This window comes from Danio rerio, chromosome 7, assembly GCF_049306965.1.
Source record: "Danio rerio strain Tuebingen ecotype United States chromosome 7, GRCz12tu, whole genome shotgun sequence".
Classification (NCBI taxonomy): domain Eukaryota; kingdom Metazoa; phylum Chordata; class Actinopteri; order Cypriniformes; family Danionidae; genus Danio; species Danio rerio.
The window spans coordinates 29,304,114-29,319,695 of record NC_133182.1 but is presented as its reverse complement, the minus strand read 5'-3'; the positions used below and the strand labels follow the sequence as shown (position 1 = coordinate 29,319,695).

Here is a 15,582-nt window from a genome sequence, read left to right as displayed (position 1 = left end):
GAAATTTTTCTTTTAGACACAAAAAACAAACAAAACCCGTCGCACACATTCATTTAGGTTCTTTAAGAATATATTTATATAAAAGTTAATAATAATATTAAATAAAACATTTTATATATATATAAACATATATAAAAGGAAAGAAAATAAAAGGAAAATAAAATAAAAGATACATTTATAAAACAAAATAACAAGGCTCTACACTGTAAAACACAACAGTCAACCTTATCAAATGAAATGAATGTAGTTAACTCAAAAATTACTGAAAGTTAATTCTACTCATTTGAAAAGAGTTTTGAACTCAGTGTTGAAGGTAATGAGTTCATTAAATAGACTCAGAAATATATTTGTTTTGCTTGTTCAAACTACTTATGTAAAATAAGGTGAAACAACACAATTCTTGAGATTTCATTGGGACAAATTAATTTCTTTATGTTAATACACAATTTGTTTTTTATCAATTTGTGTTGGGACAACATAAATGATTTGTGTGGAACCCTGCATTTTTACAGTGTACCTCATTAATTCAACTTAAATGGAGTAAGTCCACAGTACTCATAGATTTGTTTTTTTTTTAACTCAAATACTTTGTTGCAATTGGTTTCCTCAAACGGTTTGAGTTGTCCATACTGGGTTTTACAGTACTCACTTGGTTTGACTTCTCTCGATTTATTGGGATTTACTATGTTAAATTGCTTCGTTTACTTAAATGGATTAAGTTCACAGTACTCATTAGGATTAGAGTTTGAACTTAAATAGTTTGTTGCAATTGGTTTCCTCAAATGGTTTGAGTTACCTTAACGTTTTGGGTTTTACAGTGTACTCTTCTAAAATAACTGAAGGGTCTATCTTCTTTATGTGATCTAAAACAGGTTGCCAAGTGAGAAAAAACATATCAGTACAACCTCTTACAGTGTATTGTATCTGTATCAGATGTTGTAGAAGTTCCATAAGCCAATGCTTAAAGGTTGGAGGATTTTTTTTCCTTCCATTTGTGCAATATTAACCTTCTAGCTGCAAAGGCAATCACATTTACAGTCAAAGTCCGTATTATTAGCCCCCTTTTGAGTTTTGTTTTTCTTTTTTAAATATTTCCTAAATGATGTTTAATAGAGCATGGAAATTTTCACAGTATGTCTGATATTTTTTCCTCTGGAGAAAGTCTTATTGGTTTTATTTCGGCTAGAATAAAAGCAGTTTTTAATAATAATAAAAAAAAAAAATTATTTTAAGATCAAAATTATTAGCTCGTTATACAATAACTTGCCTTATTACCCTAACCTGCCTATAGTTAAATGTCACTTTAAGCTGTTTAGAAGTGTCTTAAAAAATATCTAGTAAAATGTTATTTTCTCTCATCATGGCAAAGATAAAATATTAAAGATATATATTATATTAAAGATTTAAATAGTAGCTGCCAGAAATCTTTTAATTTTGATCAAGCCCAAAACATATGAGATAGCGTAGCTGGCGCAATATTTTATCTGTCAGAATTATTGGATTCAAATTTAGCTAGTTTCACTGTGGACCAATGTAATCTGTGTACTACTTTAAATTGTAAAACTCTGTTTTAAACAAATTGAAGATGAGTTAATATTATCTAAAACAGATTGCAACATGTCTTTTGATAATATCTCCAGTTCCGCCTCCCATTTTCTTTAAGATGGTACACTTCTAAAATAAAGTGCCAGGAAGTCATTTATGATCATTTTGGTTCTCCAAAAAAAATTTTTGTGAAAGAAATAAATTTTCATTCCAATAACCTAAAGAAACCTTTTTCCACTATAAAAACCTTTTCAGAAATGAAAAGTTTCCATTAAGGAAATCACAAATAATAACAATAAACAAAAATATATTGGATAAAAAAAACTTTACCTTACAAACTAAACAAACATTACTAACATTGTCTTGACTATTTATTGGAGTTAGGAAAGTGTAGGTTAGTGTTAGTGACGATGGGTTTTTCTTCATAATGTAGATCTTCAGGAAATGGGAAGACGAAAGTCAAGTTATGATTTTACTCCACAACAATAGATATTTGCTAAACTGTTACACCAGTGACACAAATCCAGGGGACAATCATCATTTAATATTTTACTATATTTATTAATTAATTATTTTAATTATTTATTATCTTTTATGTCATTTTCATCCTATATTTTATTGTTCTGAATACATTATTGTATTTTGAATGGTAGAAAAAATATTTTTTTAAATTTTTACCTCAAAATAAAGCCCCTTTCTGTTCATGGCTGTATGGATAAGCAGTAGTGTAGTTATGGTAATTTTCCATACATTGATGACTTAAAATGGTGTAATTGTTTAAATAACATTTTGTTTCTTTTTCTAATATAAAGAAATTTTAAACCTAAAGATTTGATGCTGAAAATCTATAAATCAAAAAAAAATTCTGTATATATATATATATATATATATATATATATATATATATATATATATATATATATATATATATATAATTTTTTTTTTGTGTGTGTATTATTTTTCAAAAAAAGCCAGGCACAATGCACATGTGTAGTCGCTGAGGTTGTGGAGCTGTTGTTCTGTGCAGCGGGTAATGAATGGTAGGGAGGGACTGAACTGAGCACTGAGTGAGTCTGCTGCTAATTTCACAGCAGCAGCAGCAGCAGAGAGTCGTGAGGGATTGAGCACTGCTCTCCTCACTCCCAACTCTCTATTATTCAGATCCTCAAACCAGCGACTACCAGACTTTTCTATCATGCACCGGCACATGCAGGTGCCAAAGGATCATTTATGACCATGAGAGCCACTTTCGTTCATGCATTGAATAGGCCTTTGGCAGTTTATGGTAAGCTCCAGCCTCACCTTTTCAGTTCTTTTATTTCCACAACAGACAGCAGAATTAAGCCGTTTCAAATGTGACAGTATGTGTAATCTTCCGACCTTGCATCTCGTTGACAGTTTATGTGGCAAATGCATGTGTTGTACGCTAGGAAGATGTTTTTTTTTTTTGTTTGGGTGCATGATTTTAATGTCAAGTAAGCTGAGCTGACTCATATGAAGTGAGGGGAGTTGATCACAGCCTGGCAACCACAGACAAGCGGCTCCACAGCCTGGCTAATGCGACAAGCTAGCCGTGCTATAAAGTCTAGCACTTTCAAGACAGTCCGCTGCTTTAATTAAACCTATATATATGGTTTAATTTAATGTAGGCAAAGCCGTATGTGTATTGTTAGTGAATCATTTTAATGTAGTGGACTGAGTTAGCTTAGCTTGCTGTCGTATACTGAGCTGTTAGCCTGCTCCCATGCTAACAAGCTAACACCGATAAGTTCCGTTTCACTTGCAGACGTTATCAAAGCAACGCGCTGCTTTTTTATAGATGTGATAAATACGAAACAAGTGTACTGAACACATTTAAGCAGACATATTGGTGGAGAATACATTTTACGCAAGGTTGGCTATGCTATGTGAAACTATAGGTTAGCCAGCTGAATGAATAAGCAAACCGCAAGACTGTCAAAACCAACACCTTTAGTCATCGTAATTCAAACAGGTGGGTGGAAAAATCACCCTAGTTTTCACTGGCAATTAAAATGCTTGTTTGCAGGATCAGGATGTCACCATTATAGAGCCGAGGAATTGGTTAATATAACATTTGCACTAAAGCATTAACCGACAACCTGTAACTTAATAGACGAGTTGTGTTATGTGGAATAACAGGCTGGAAAATCTTGCAAGACTTTTACTCCTGATAATATGAAGCCCGGTTATTATAGAAATATGTTTACTCGTATTCTGTCTGCATGCTGTGCATCTACAGCAAAACTGCTGCCAATATAGGCTATGGTCTGTCAATCAGTCTTACTCATGTAATTATGATAGAATTTAAACATGATAAAGGAGGTACATGACTGGAGTGGTGTACTTTGTATGCAATAAATATTACTATTAAATTCATCTGTCAGATCTCAGGCAATATTCAGAAGCACACTATATGTTGATGATGAACATGCATGATATTGATATTCTGTGAGCAATTCAAAACCGTGAATAATTATTTAGTTTTTAGGAATGCTCAAACTAATATATTAACAGTCATGTTCATCACAGCACCAAATGCTTAAAGACTTATTAGGCTTTAATTTGAAACAATTTCATTGTTCTGCTCTCCAATTTATACGTAGAGTGAAAATGTTCAGATTTAGTTTGTTATTGCTTTACAATAGGGTTCCATTTTGTAATTTTAGTTTATTAAACTAAACAGATGATTGATATTGTAGGTATTGTAGATATTTAATAACTCTTTGAAATCAAAAATACTGTACAACTGAATGCTTCTGACTTTTAAACCATCTTTTACATCTCAAGCATATGTAGAGCTCTATATCTTACTGCATGTTAATGCATATTAACTAATATCTACTAATGTGACCTTATTGTTATGTTAACTTTTGACCTTTATCATTTTTTTCAGTTTCGTTTTTGCTCTAGATGTTTTCATACAATAATGCAATACACAGACATAGAGTTGTTGTTTTTTATTATACTGTAAAAATAACCCTTTCTTGCTGCTTTTTTCAATATCATGCTTATAAAAGCTTCAGAAATAATTGCAAAAAAAACATTTGTTGGCATCATAAATTAATACTATCATACGTTTGGGCAAATTTCTTGTAAGATTCTGCAGATCATAGTTTAAGAAGATGAAATTCTGATCCACAAAAAGTGCAACGTTGGCCTACTTATGGGAATTTGGCTGACTAGATGAATAAGTTAATAATCAGTGGTTTGACCTAAGACCTACCTTTCTACATGTGTGTGTTCAGGCTGAGCAGCAAAAGGCTGTCATTTTGCTGTACGGTTTCCAGGCGTCAGTAGGTACATTGGCAAGCTGACAAGTATGTGTCATCACTGCCTGATCTACACTTGATGAACCCTCTGAATGGGGCAGTTCTCTTCAAGTCTATTTCTCAGAATCAAAATGGTTTTAGGCTGAATGACTATTTCATGATTTTGCATTATTATTTGCGATGGTTAAGTCAGTATGCGGAGAGGTAGATCGTCAACAATTGTCAAGTGAACTGTAAATGTTTTATGACTATTTCAACAGGAAATGCCCGGTTTAGTTTCAGTTGAGCAAGGAATACTTGTTTCTCTTGGAATTTAAATGAGATTGTTAACATTAATTTAACAATTTATTTAGCGAAAAATCTGTAACATGATTATTTTCAGACGGTAAAGATGAGAAAAAAAAAGAATCCCTATCTGTTGATATTGTACACTATTCAATAGATTAGGGTTAGTAATTTTTTTAAATAATAAATATTATGTAATATAAAATATTATATTGTATAATATATATATATATATATATATATATATATATATATATATATATCTATATGTGTATATATATATATATATATATATATATATATATATATATATATATATATACACACACACACACACATTTATATATTGATTTATCATTATTTTATATATATTGTATATTTATACAACAGTTCTGTCTGGTTTTTTAATCTGATTGGCTGATAGCCATGCAATATTTTGCCAGTTACAGCTCTTGTCCTGCCTCTTAACCCTTCACCCTTGTTTATTACTATGCTCACATACAGCGGCAAGCGGAAGACACTACAAAATGTCGTGTCTTGCAGGATAACGATGCTACATTAATTAACCATATTTACAAACACAACACTGGACATAAGAGCTAATTAAGAAAAACATATTCATAACTAATATATACTAAAAGATACTCAACTGTACACATAAGGCAGGCTATACAAGTACTTTTACATGAGACTAAACAATGTTGTGCAGGATATTGTGCAGGAGAGGTATTAAAGCTGAATATTGTGCAAAAGGGATGTATTGTACCAAAGCACACACACCTGTATGGGACATACTTAGGAATGCATGGAGAGGGCAGTTGGTGTGGATGAGATTTCAAAAGGGGGTAAATTGACTGGAGTTGAGGGCTTTAACAACCTGTGGGAAGAACCTGTTGAGTAGTTTAGTCCGAGCAGGTTTTAATACTTTCATACACCTCTAGATTCACTTGGCAAGCAGTGATCATTTATATATCACATTTATTGTGTATTCACTGTTCCTCTTTATCTCTCAGATGTGACGTGGAGGGTGTAAGGTGGCACCATGGCTGCGATGATACCTCCAGTAAAACTCAAATGGCTGGAGCACCTCAACAGCTCCTGGATCTCCGAGGACAGTGAGTCCATCTCCACCCGTGAGGGCGTGGCGCTGCTCTATGGGAAATTGCTGACCAATAAGGAGGTGGTGGTCCTCCCTCAGCAAGTGCTCTGTCTGAAGGGCCCTCAGCTGCCGGACTTTGAGCGAGAGTGTCTGTCTAGTGATGAACAGGAGCATTATCTGGACGCCCTGCTGGCCAGTCAACTCGCTCTGGCCAAGACGGTGTGCTCAGACTCGCCGTTTGCCACTGCCCTTCGCAAGCGGCTGCTGGTCCTGCAGCGGGTTTTTTATGCACTTTCTAACAAATACCATGACAAGGGCAAAGTCAAACAGCAGCAGCACTCGACCGAAAATACTATGGGTTCTGCGGACTTGCAAGCGGTAAGCGAGCGGCCGCGATCTAGCACAGATGCTCTTATTGAAATGGGTGTTCGGACGGGTCTAAGCTTGCTTTTTGCTTTGCTCCGGCAAAGCTGGACGCTTCCTCCGGCCGGTCCTGGGATCAACCTTTGCAATGATGTCATCACCACAGCCATCGAAGTAGTGGGTTCGCTTCCGCCGCTGTCTTTGGCCAACGAGAGTAAGATCCCTCCCATGGGTTTGGACTGCTTGGCTCAGGTCACTTCGTTTCTGAAAGGAGTGACCATGCGGAACTCTGGGGCTGATGTGGTGGGACGAAGGTTAGCGTGTGAGCTTCTGTTAGGCTTGGCGGCGCAACGAGGGTCTCTGAGGTACCTGCTGGAGTGGGTTGAGATGGCCCTCGCCGCATCAGCGGGAGTCAGCAGTCTGGAGCAGAGCCAGGAGGGGCTGATGGGATACGACTGCTTCATGAACATTCTGATGCAGATGAGACGATCACTGGTATGGTGCTGATTGAAACTCTCAAACACAGAAACCAATCTGCTTTCACAAATGATATTGTTAAACGACTGGTTGTGTGGTGATTTTAGGGTTCTTCTGCTGACCGGAGCCAGTGGAGAGAACCGACCCGCACTGCTGATGGCCTTTGTTCCTTATATGAAGCTGCACTTTGCCTGTTTGAGGAGGTAACATGGTTATAAATATGTAAAACAACTGTATAAAAACAATTTTATTTTTACTGTAAAAAGTACCATTTAAAGTGAAAGAAACAGAAACTAACATTCTGTATATCCTGAAAAAACATTAGGATATAAAGTAAAATGAACATTTACATTTTGCTGAAACCCACTTCTTAATTAATCTAGCAAATCTAAATAATGAGAGAATTTTAAAGTTATCTTAATTATTTTCAAATTTTCTGAATTCTTAACTTTTTCTTTAAAATTTGCCTTGCATTCTAAAACAATTGTCAGATGTTTTCCTTTCACTTCATTATCTTTTTATTACTGTTGTGAGCAATTCTTTTGTTCTCCTGAATCCAGTTTTCCAGTCTATTTTGCTGTATCAAAAAAATAGATTGTTTGAATGATAAATCATACCAGTTTTTATTTTAATTAATCAGTTGTCCTGATGTCACAGGTGTGCCGCATGGCCTCAGACTACTCAAGAACATGTGCGAGTCCGGATAGCATCCAGGCAGGTGAAGCAGCCATGGTATCTGAGACCTGCGAGGTCTATGTGTGGGGCAGCAACAGCAGCCATCAGCTTGTAGAGGGAACTCAAGAGAAGATCCTCCAGCCCAAACTTGCTCCCAGCTTCAGTGATGCACAAACGGTAGAAAGCATCCTCAGATTATTCTTATTTTTTTCATTCTTCCTTTGATTTTTACGTTAGTTGAATTCGGTTTTATGCTTTTTATGTCTTGCATAGCATAGTCAGAATTGCATTATAGCTGTAAACGGGCCATAAAAGCTAGGCCTGAGCCCAACAAGTACATTTTGATTGACAGCTTTTTAAAAGCCTGAACCCGTTTACAGCCAGACATTATTAAGATGTGAACATGCACACAGCTCTTTCACCTTTTTTCAAGAATAAGTCGTTTATATGTGTTTTAACATAATTTATTCATAACAAATGTATATGCCACTTAGAAGTTGGAACAAAGAAATAAAATAAGTCTTCTGTAACATGATAACGTCTCAGCACTCTAAATAGGCCAAGGTACATACACTTAGCAGTTAAATTGGCCAACACACCAATAAAAATAAGGCTTTCTTACCAAATTAAAATAAATTCTAAATTATGACTGTATTTGGCAATAACGAAATTAAGATAAAGGCTCTGCAGGATTTGTTTCGCCACTTCTCTTCACAATCCAGCCTTAAGTCGACTGTGGCTATGTTTTCAAAAATGTAAATGAACTTTTATGCGATATTCCAGTTTTGCACAAAGACTTGCAATAAAGCAGCGTTTTCATCCAACGAGTCAAAGAGAACAAAGTAATCTATTCCTGATTAACTGGTGCCAAATATCAACAGTAATACAGCTGAGTGAATCTTTTCTCCATTTAATAAATGACTTGTGCCTCAGATGGCAATCCTGACATGCAGTGAACGCGCGGTGATGTTTAAAGGGGTGAGACATGGAGCACAGACGCTGTTGATTCTGGAGGTCACTAATAATATAACAATACTAATATTGAAACAGTTAAGGCTAAAAAACGGTTAAAAACATGGTTTATAGAGAAGCAGATGTGTCATCATTCCTATTAGAATTAACCTAGCATGTTTCCATTTATACCTACCATCTTAATGATTTGTTGTTTAAATGTGTCAACTATTTTCATCTCTATTACTCTCTATTGGTGTTTTAGTTTAATTTGTAAATATTCATTTCTTATTAACATCTACATAACCTTGTCTTTTTTAGTACTTTTTAACTATGTTTGATAGATTGTATTATTCTTGTATTGTTTTTTGTAGATTGTTCAGGGACAACAGATGAAAAATAGCCTTCTTTCTAATTCTGGTGCAATTGCAGAAATGCTAATTAATGTACACTGTCCCTGCCAAAAAAAAAAAAAAAAAAAAAAGCATTTCAGATTGACCAAAACAGCATTTTAGATTTTTACAGTGTATAATTAAAGAATAATGCCAATATTAGCTTATATACTCTGTCTACAATATGCATTTATGATTGAACAATATTTAGTTATAATTTAAAAATTCTTTACTCTCCAAGATTTGGCTTTGCAAACGTGTTTTTTGCGAGGAGCATTATTGAATCCACTGTAGATGGCTTTAGGGTGATCCTTTCACTGCTGCTGCTTCTAGCCGCGATGCATAGTACTACTGATCTGATTAATTTTCCAAGTTTTGGGTAGGATTGTTTGTTTATCTTCCACCAGCCAAGAACATCCCTTTCATTTTTCATGAGTTTCAATGTAGCGAGGGACCACGTCATTTTCCTTGTCAGCTTGCTGTACATTTTCCCACTTCGCAAAATTCACTCTTTTTGACTTTTCCGTCATCATTTGTTTCACCTTTGCAGGGATGGGTTTTGATGTTGTAACAATGACCTGCATCACATGGCCATTCATCTAAAATGATAGAAATTAAGCTGAACCCGTCAGGTTGCATTGCAATATAATTGTTTTCAATTGAGATTACATGATATGTTACACTACCGTTCATAATAATTATTAAGTATAAACTGATTTGGTCATGCGATATTGATGCATTTTGATTTTAAAATAATCTATTATTTCATTTATAGGCCCAATATGTCAGATGTTTGCATTAAAATGTTTAAAAACCAATAGAACAGTGTTATTTATTTTGCTGACTTGTGTATTACATTGTTTCAAGGAATGTAGAAATTTAGAGAAATAAGCAACTTTAACTAGTGTCACATACCCTTGATTTCTGCTTTGTTTTTATAGAAAACAGGGAAATACCAAAGATGGTTTTCTGTGTTTTGCATTTTATGAGACTGCACAAAGCAGAAATATAGTAAAAACTTTGTGTATTATGTTTATTATGATAAATCAGTGCTGCTTCTTGCCCACAGGCTCATGATCGGAGTTTTTCTACTGTGGCAAAATAAAGCCGTTGTGTGCCGCATCATTCTTGTCTCTCATCAGCAATAGATTTTCAATCTTGAACATGACAAACTTAGCCTTTAAACGTTTAATTTCATACCCAAAGCCAACAACAAGCTTCCAGAAATAAATAAATAGACATTGTGACTGGTGAGGTTAAACAGGATAGTTATTTATAAAACAATAGTATACTTATTCATGCCAGGAATGGACATTTTCTGACCTCCTGTTTTTCAGATTGAAGCCGGCCAGTACTGCACGTTCGTAATCTCCTCTGATGGGTCAGTTCGAGCATGTGGAAAGGGCAGTTATGGTCGCCTCGGACTGGGAGACTCAAACAACCAGTCCACTCTTAAGAAGCTGACCTTCGAACCTCACCGCGCCATTAAGAAAGTTTCATCATCCAAAGGCTCAGACGGCCACACATTAGCGTTCACTAGTGAGGGTGAGGTGTTCAGCTGGGGCGATGGAGACTATGGCAAACTGGGTCACGGAAACAGCTCTACTCAGAAATACCCCAAACTGATCCAGGGGCCTCTACAAGGAAAGGTATGCAGTAATGCTTCACATTACTTTTTTGGGCTCTCAGAGCAGATCTGTGTGTTTTATTTGATTAATGTGTTCTGCTGTGTGTTTGTAGGTGGTGGTTTGTGTTTCTGCAGGCTACAGACACAGTGCTGCTGTCAGTGAGGATGGAGAGCTCTACACCTGGGGAGAGGGTGACTTTGGGCGATTAGGTATATTTCTCTTTGTCCATATACTTTAGTTTAAGATATTTAAATGTATATTAACCTCCTAGGGCTTAGTGGCCACATACGTGTATAGCACATTTTAGCTCTTAAGTGGCTATTTGAATGTTTTATATTTAGTTACAGACATGCAGTGTCATCCTGCAACTGTTTTGCAGCATATGGAATGTCCCAAACACTATTTTTAACTGTCCAAAATGGGAAGAAAATGATGTTTTTTCTCTCTGATAGTCAAAACATGTTAAAAAAAAAACTCTGTTAAATATGCATTATGAAGCAGTCAGGAAAAAGTGTTTTATGTAAATTCGAACCGCGAGTCCACATATGGACATCATTTTTCTCTAAAAATACATCATATCAAAAGATGATACTTAGGTTTTTACCATAATTAGGTTCCATAAGCCCAAATAGCAAAGAGAAATAAAAAATGCATGTAAAAAAACACCTTGGGCCTCGCCGGTGATGTAGTGGTTAGTGCGTCAACACATGCACTCCGGTGCTCGCGGCGACCCAAGTTTGATTCCGCCTTGTCCTATGCAGATCCTTCCCCTATCTCTACTCCCATGCTTTCTTGTCAATTCTCTACTGTCCAATTAAATAAAGCTGAAACCCCTAAAAAAAAAAAAAAAAAAAAAAAAAAAAAACACCTTGGCCCTTAAGAGCTCATGAATTGCTATTCTGAGATTTGGAGTATTACTTGGGGAAGTCCTAGCTATAATTTTGTAGATAATTTTCTATCTATAATATAAATAAAAATTTTGACTCTTAAAGATAGTCCATCCATTAATACCTCGTACCAAAAAAACACACAATTTTTTTTTAAATAGTTATATATTCAGAATGTATATCTTACGTCAAAGAGTAATAAAAAAAATTTATATATGAATTTTGTATTTTCTGAGCCTTAAAGGGATAGTTCAACCCAAGTTCAAATTTTCTTACCCTTAAGTGGTTCCAAATCTTTAAGTTTCTTTATTCTGTTGAACAATAAAGGAGATCCTTTGAAAAAAGCTGAAAACCTTTAACCATTGACATTGTAGAAAAAACAAATACAATGAAAGTCGATAGTTACAGGTTTTCAGCTTTCTTCAAAATAACTTTTTTTGTATTTAACAGAAAAAAAGTAACTCATAAAGGTTTTGGAGCAAGTGAAGGGAGAGTAAATGATGACAGATTTCAAACTTTTGAGTGAACTATCTCTTTATAAGCATGTCCAAAAACTAGGGATGCTCTTATCGATTGGCCGGAGACTGGTATCGGCTGATAATCACATTTAGTGACTCGATCGGTAGTCCCTGATCTGGCCAATCTCAAGAACTCTTCGCAAGTGTTTGTTTATGAGTTTACAAGCAGAGGCAAATGCACATAAAACATACATCCTGAGTTATACATACTGCAGCTACAACACGTGAGGAGATGAATGTTGTAGCATGAGTGATCAGTGCGCTTGCGTCACAGCAGCTAAAATACATACAGATGCGGTGCAACTTCTATTTGTACAGTTTACTCACGCGATTCACATGGGTGATAGTCTTTTTGTTGCAACCATTGTATAGTCAGTGTTTGGAGCTACTGTTACGCGAGCAAAGTGATTGCCCCTATTCAGTGTCTCATTCAACCATCCCTACCAAAAACTAGTTTTTTTCCTTAGGATTTTTTTTAAATGATGTATCTCTTCATTGATTGCATATGTCTGCAATTATAGGTCATGGTGACAGCAACAGCAGGAACATTCCCACACTAGTTAAAGACATCAGTAATGTGGGTGAGGTGTCCTGTGGAAGCTCCCACACCATTGCTCTGTCCAAAGATGGACGCACAGTTTGGTCCTTTGGAGGTGGAGACAATGGTGAGGAAAGTATTTATATTATATTATATTATATTATATTATATAGCGTTATACTGCATTACGTTATTCTATATTACGCTATTTTATATTACATTATATTATATTATATTACGTTACATTATATTACATTACATTATATTGCGTTATACTATATTAAGATAATCTATATTGTTACAATATTACGTTATACTATATTACGTTACTTTACATTGTTACATTATATTATGTTACACTATATTGCGCTAAACTATATTACGTTACGATACATTATATTGTTAAAATATATTTTGTTACATTATAAAATGTTATACTATATTACAATGTATTATATTTTGTTGTATCATGTTATATTATGCTATGTTATATTATATTACGTTATACTATGTTATATTTTATTACAATATAATATTATATTACATTACATTATATTATTACGTTATACTATATTAAGTTATATTGTATTATGTTATATTATGTTATATTATATTATATATTACGTTATGTTATATTATGCTATATTACGTCATTAAGTTACATTATATTACGTTATACTATAATACATTACTATATTACGTTACATTATATTACTTTGCATCATATTACATTACATTATATTATGTTATACCATATTACGTTATGTTCTATTTTGTTGTATTATATTATTTTATATTATGCAATATTATATTAAGTTATACTATGTTACAGTTTTATTGTATTATGTTATATTATATTACGGTATGCTAAATTGCGTTATGTTACGTTATATTATATTAAGTTATATTATGTTATACTATATTACGTTATACTATACTACGTTATATTATTACGTTATATTACATTATGCTATATTGTATTATACTATACTACGTTATATTATATTGCATTATATTATATTACGTTATACTATTTTACTTTTATATTATATTATATTACGTTATACTATTTTACTTTTATATTATATTATATTACGTTATATTTTATTACGTTATACATTATATTGTTATATAATATTAAGTTATATTGTTAGATTATGTTATAATTCGCCTTTTGCTATCAAAACCCTTCTTGAATTACCATATCTGCTTTGCCAACATATTATAATTATAAAGTTGCTTCTCTGTAGGGAAACTGGGTCATGGTGACACCAATCGAGTGTATAAACCCAAGGTGGTAGAGGCTCTGCAGGGAATGTTCATACGCAAAGTGTGTGCTGGCAGTCAGTCATCTCTGGCTCTCACCTCTACTGGTCAGGTATGACGCATTACTAACTTGTAGTTTATTATGCTTTGATGATGGATTGTAGAAAGTGAGGCAGTCAGGAGTTCAGTACTGTGTGTATTCATTATAAACGCCATTATTTATGATACTGTTGTGCAGGTGTACGCTTGGGGCTGTGGTGCGTGTCTTGGCTGTGGTTCATCGGAGGCCACAGCTTTAAGGCCAAAACTGATTGAGGAACTTGCCACAACCAGAGTGGTGGACATCTCTATAGGAGACAGTCACTGCCTCGCTTTATCACATGGTAAGAATCACTTAAGGTTTTTTAACCCTCTGAGGGCCCTGGTCATGCTACCGTGACCTGCATCTGTTTTTTCTTATCAGTGCCAAAGACGCAAATTCTTAAGTAGTTGGTAAAATAATAACATTGCTCAATATTGCAACAAGAGATCAAGATGTTCCAGTATGGGGCTAGGTGACTAATTGAATTTTATTTAGAAATTTTGCCGGTTTTATTTATTTTTAAATGAAAAATCCCATGGAATCTTATATTTTCCAGTGAATTACATTGTATGATTTAATTAAAAGTATTAATAAGAACGGGTTGAATTTTTTACATGTATGTATAGAGGTTATGCTAAATTCGAATGAATACTTTTTTTGACCTTTTTTTTTTTATTTTCACAAATATTATTTGAAACATTAAAGTAGACATTTGCAGTCAATGCTTTCAAAACATACATTTTTAAAATAGATTATTACATGTAGGTTTGTATGTTGCATCCTTATAAATTCTTCATTTTTTCCAGCTTTTTCTGCACTTTAAAGATATCTACTGTAAAGTCAATAATCAAAGGCTAGAGATTAGGTGCTGTTGGTTTTGTGAGTGCTGCTTTTTGGGCAGTACTGTAAGAGTTGAACTGTATATGGAGATAGCAGAGAGAGAGAGAGAGAGAGAGCGGGGTCAGATTAGTAGCAGAAGGGTATGTGCTGACTCAGACTCAGATAAGGTGAAGCGAGGGGGCCTCACTAATGATGTCACAGACAATTTGACGCGGTGTACTGAACGTTTGCCATTTATGTGTATGGACAAAAAATGTCCTGTGCTTTTGAGTTCATTCTAGTTTCTCAAATGTTGAATAGTTGCGCTTGCATTTGAAAATGTTCATGTGTATATTTCTGTTGCAGACAATGAAGTTTATGCCTGGGGAAATAACTCCATGGGTCAGTGCGGTCAAGGGAATTCCACCGGCCCTATCACCAAACCTAAAAAGGTGATTGGTTTAGATGGAGTGGCCATTCAGCAGATCTCTGCTGGCACCTCCCACAGTCTGGCTTGGACTGCCCTCCCAAGAGACAGGTTAGCAGTTCTGTTGAACCCTTTCCCCACGACTGTGTCTGATTTCTTATGAATATTTTTTAATTTTGTCACTTTGTCATGGGTTTCTTGGTAAAAATAAAATTTAATTAAAATTTGCTCAACTGATTTTTTTTTCTGGGTAGCTGTATATTATATTGCATAAAGTGCTATGAAAATACGAAGTATGACTTAACTAGGGCGGTAAGTAATGAATTTTTTGATAGTGATA

At 34.5% G+C, this 15,582-nt stretch overlaps 1 protein-coding gene across 10 annotated transcripts in view; it reads left to right on the top strand.

Moving 5' to 3' along the window:
• Positions 1-2,626: 2,626 nt before the first annotated feature.
• The window catches only part of herc1 (HECT and RLD domain containing E3 ubiquitin protein ligase family member 1), an 86,861-nt gene continuing 73,905 nt past the window's right edge, over positions 2,627-15,582 (top strand). For all 10 annotated transcript variants that reach the window (XM_073908533.1, XM_021477836.2, XM_073908537.1 and 7 more), the window contains exons 1-10: positions 2,627-2,830; positions 6,134-7,077; positions 7,167-7,262; positions 7,717-7,911; positions 10,415-10,726; positions 10,818-10,914; positions 12,632-12,775; positions 13,899-14,026; positions 14,153-14,297; positions 15,182-15,353. In XM_073908533.1, the coding sequence (XP_073764634.1) occupies positions 6,163-7,077; positions 7,167-7,262; positions 7,717-7,911; positions 10,415-10,726; positions 10,818-10,914; positions 12,632-12,775; positions 13,899-14,026; positions 14,153-14,297; positions 15,182-15,353 (2,204 nt within the window). In that variant the 5' untranslated portion in view covers positions 2,627-2,830; positions 6,134-6,162. The remainder of the gene's footprint in view (positions 2,831-6,133; positions 7,078-7,166; positions 7,263-7,716; positions 7,912-10,414; positions 10,727-10,817; positions 10,915-12,631; positions 12,776-13,898; positions 14,027-14,152; positions 14,298-15,181; positions 15,354-15,582) is intronic.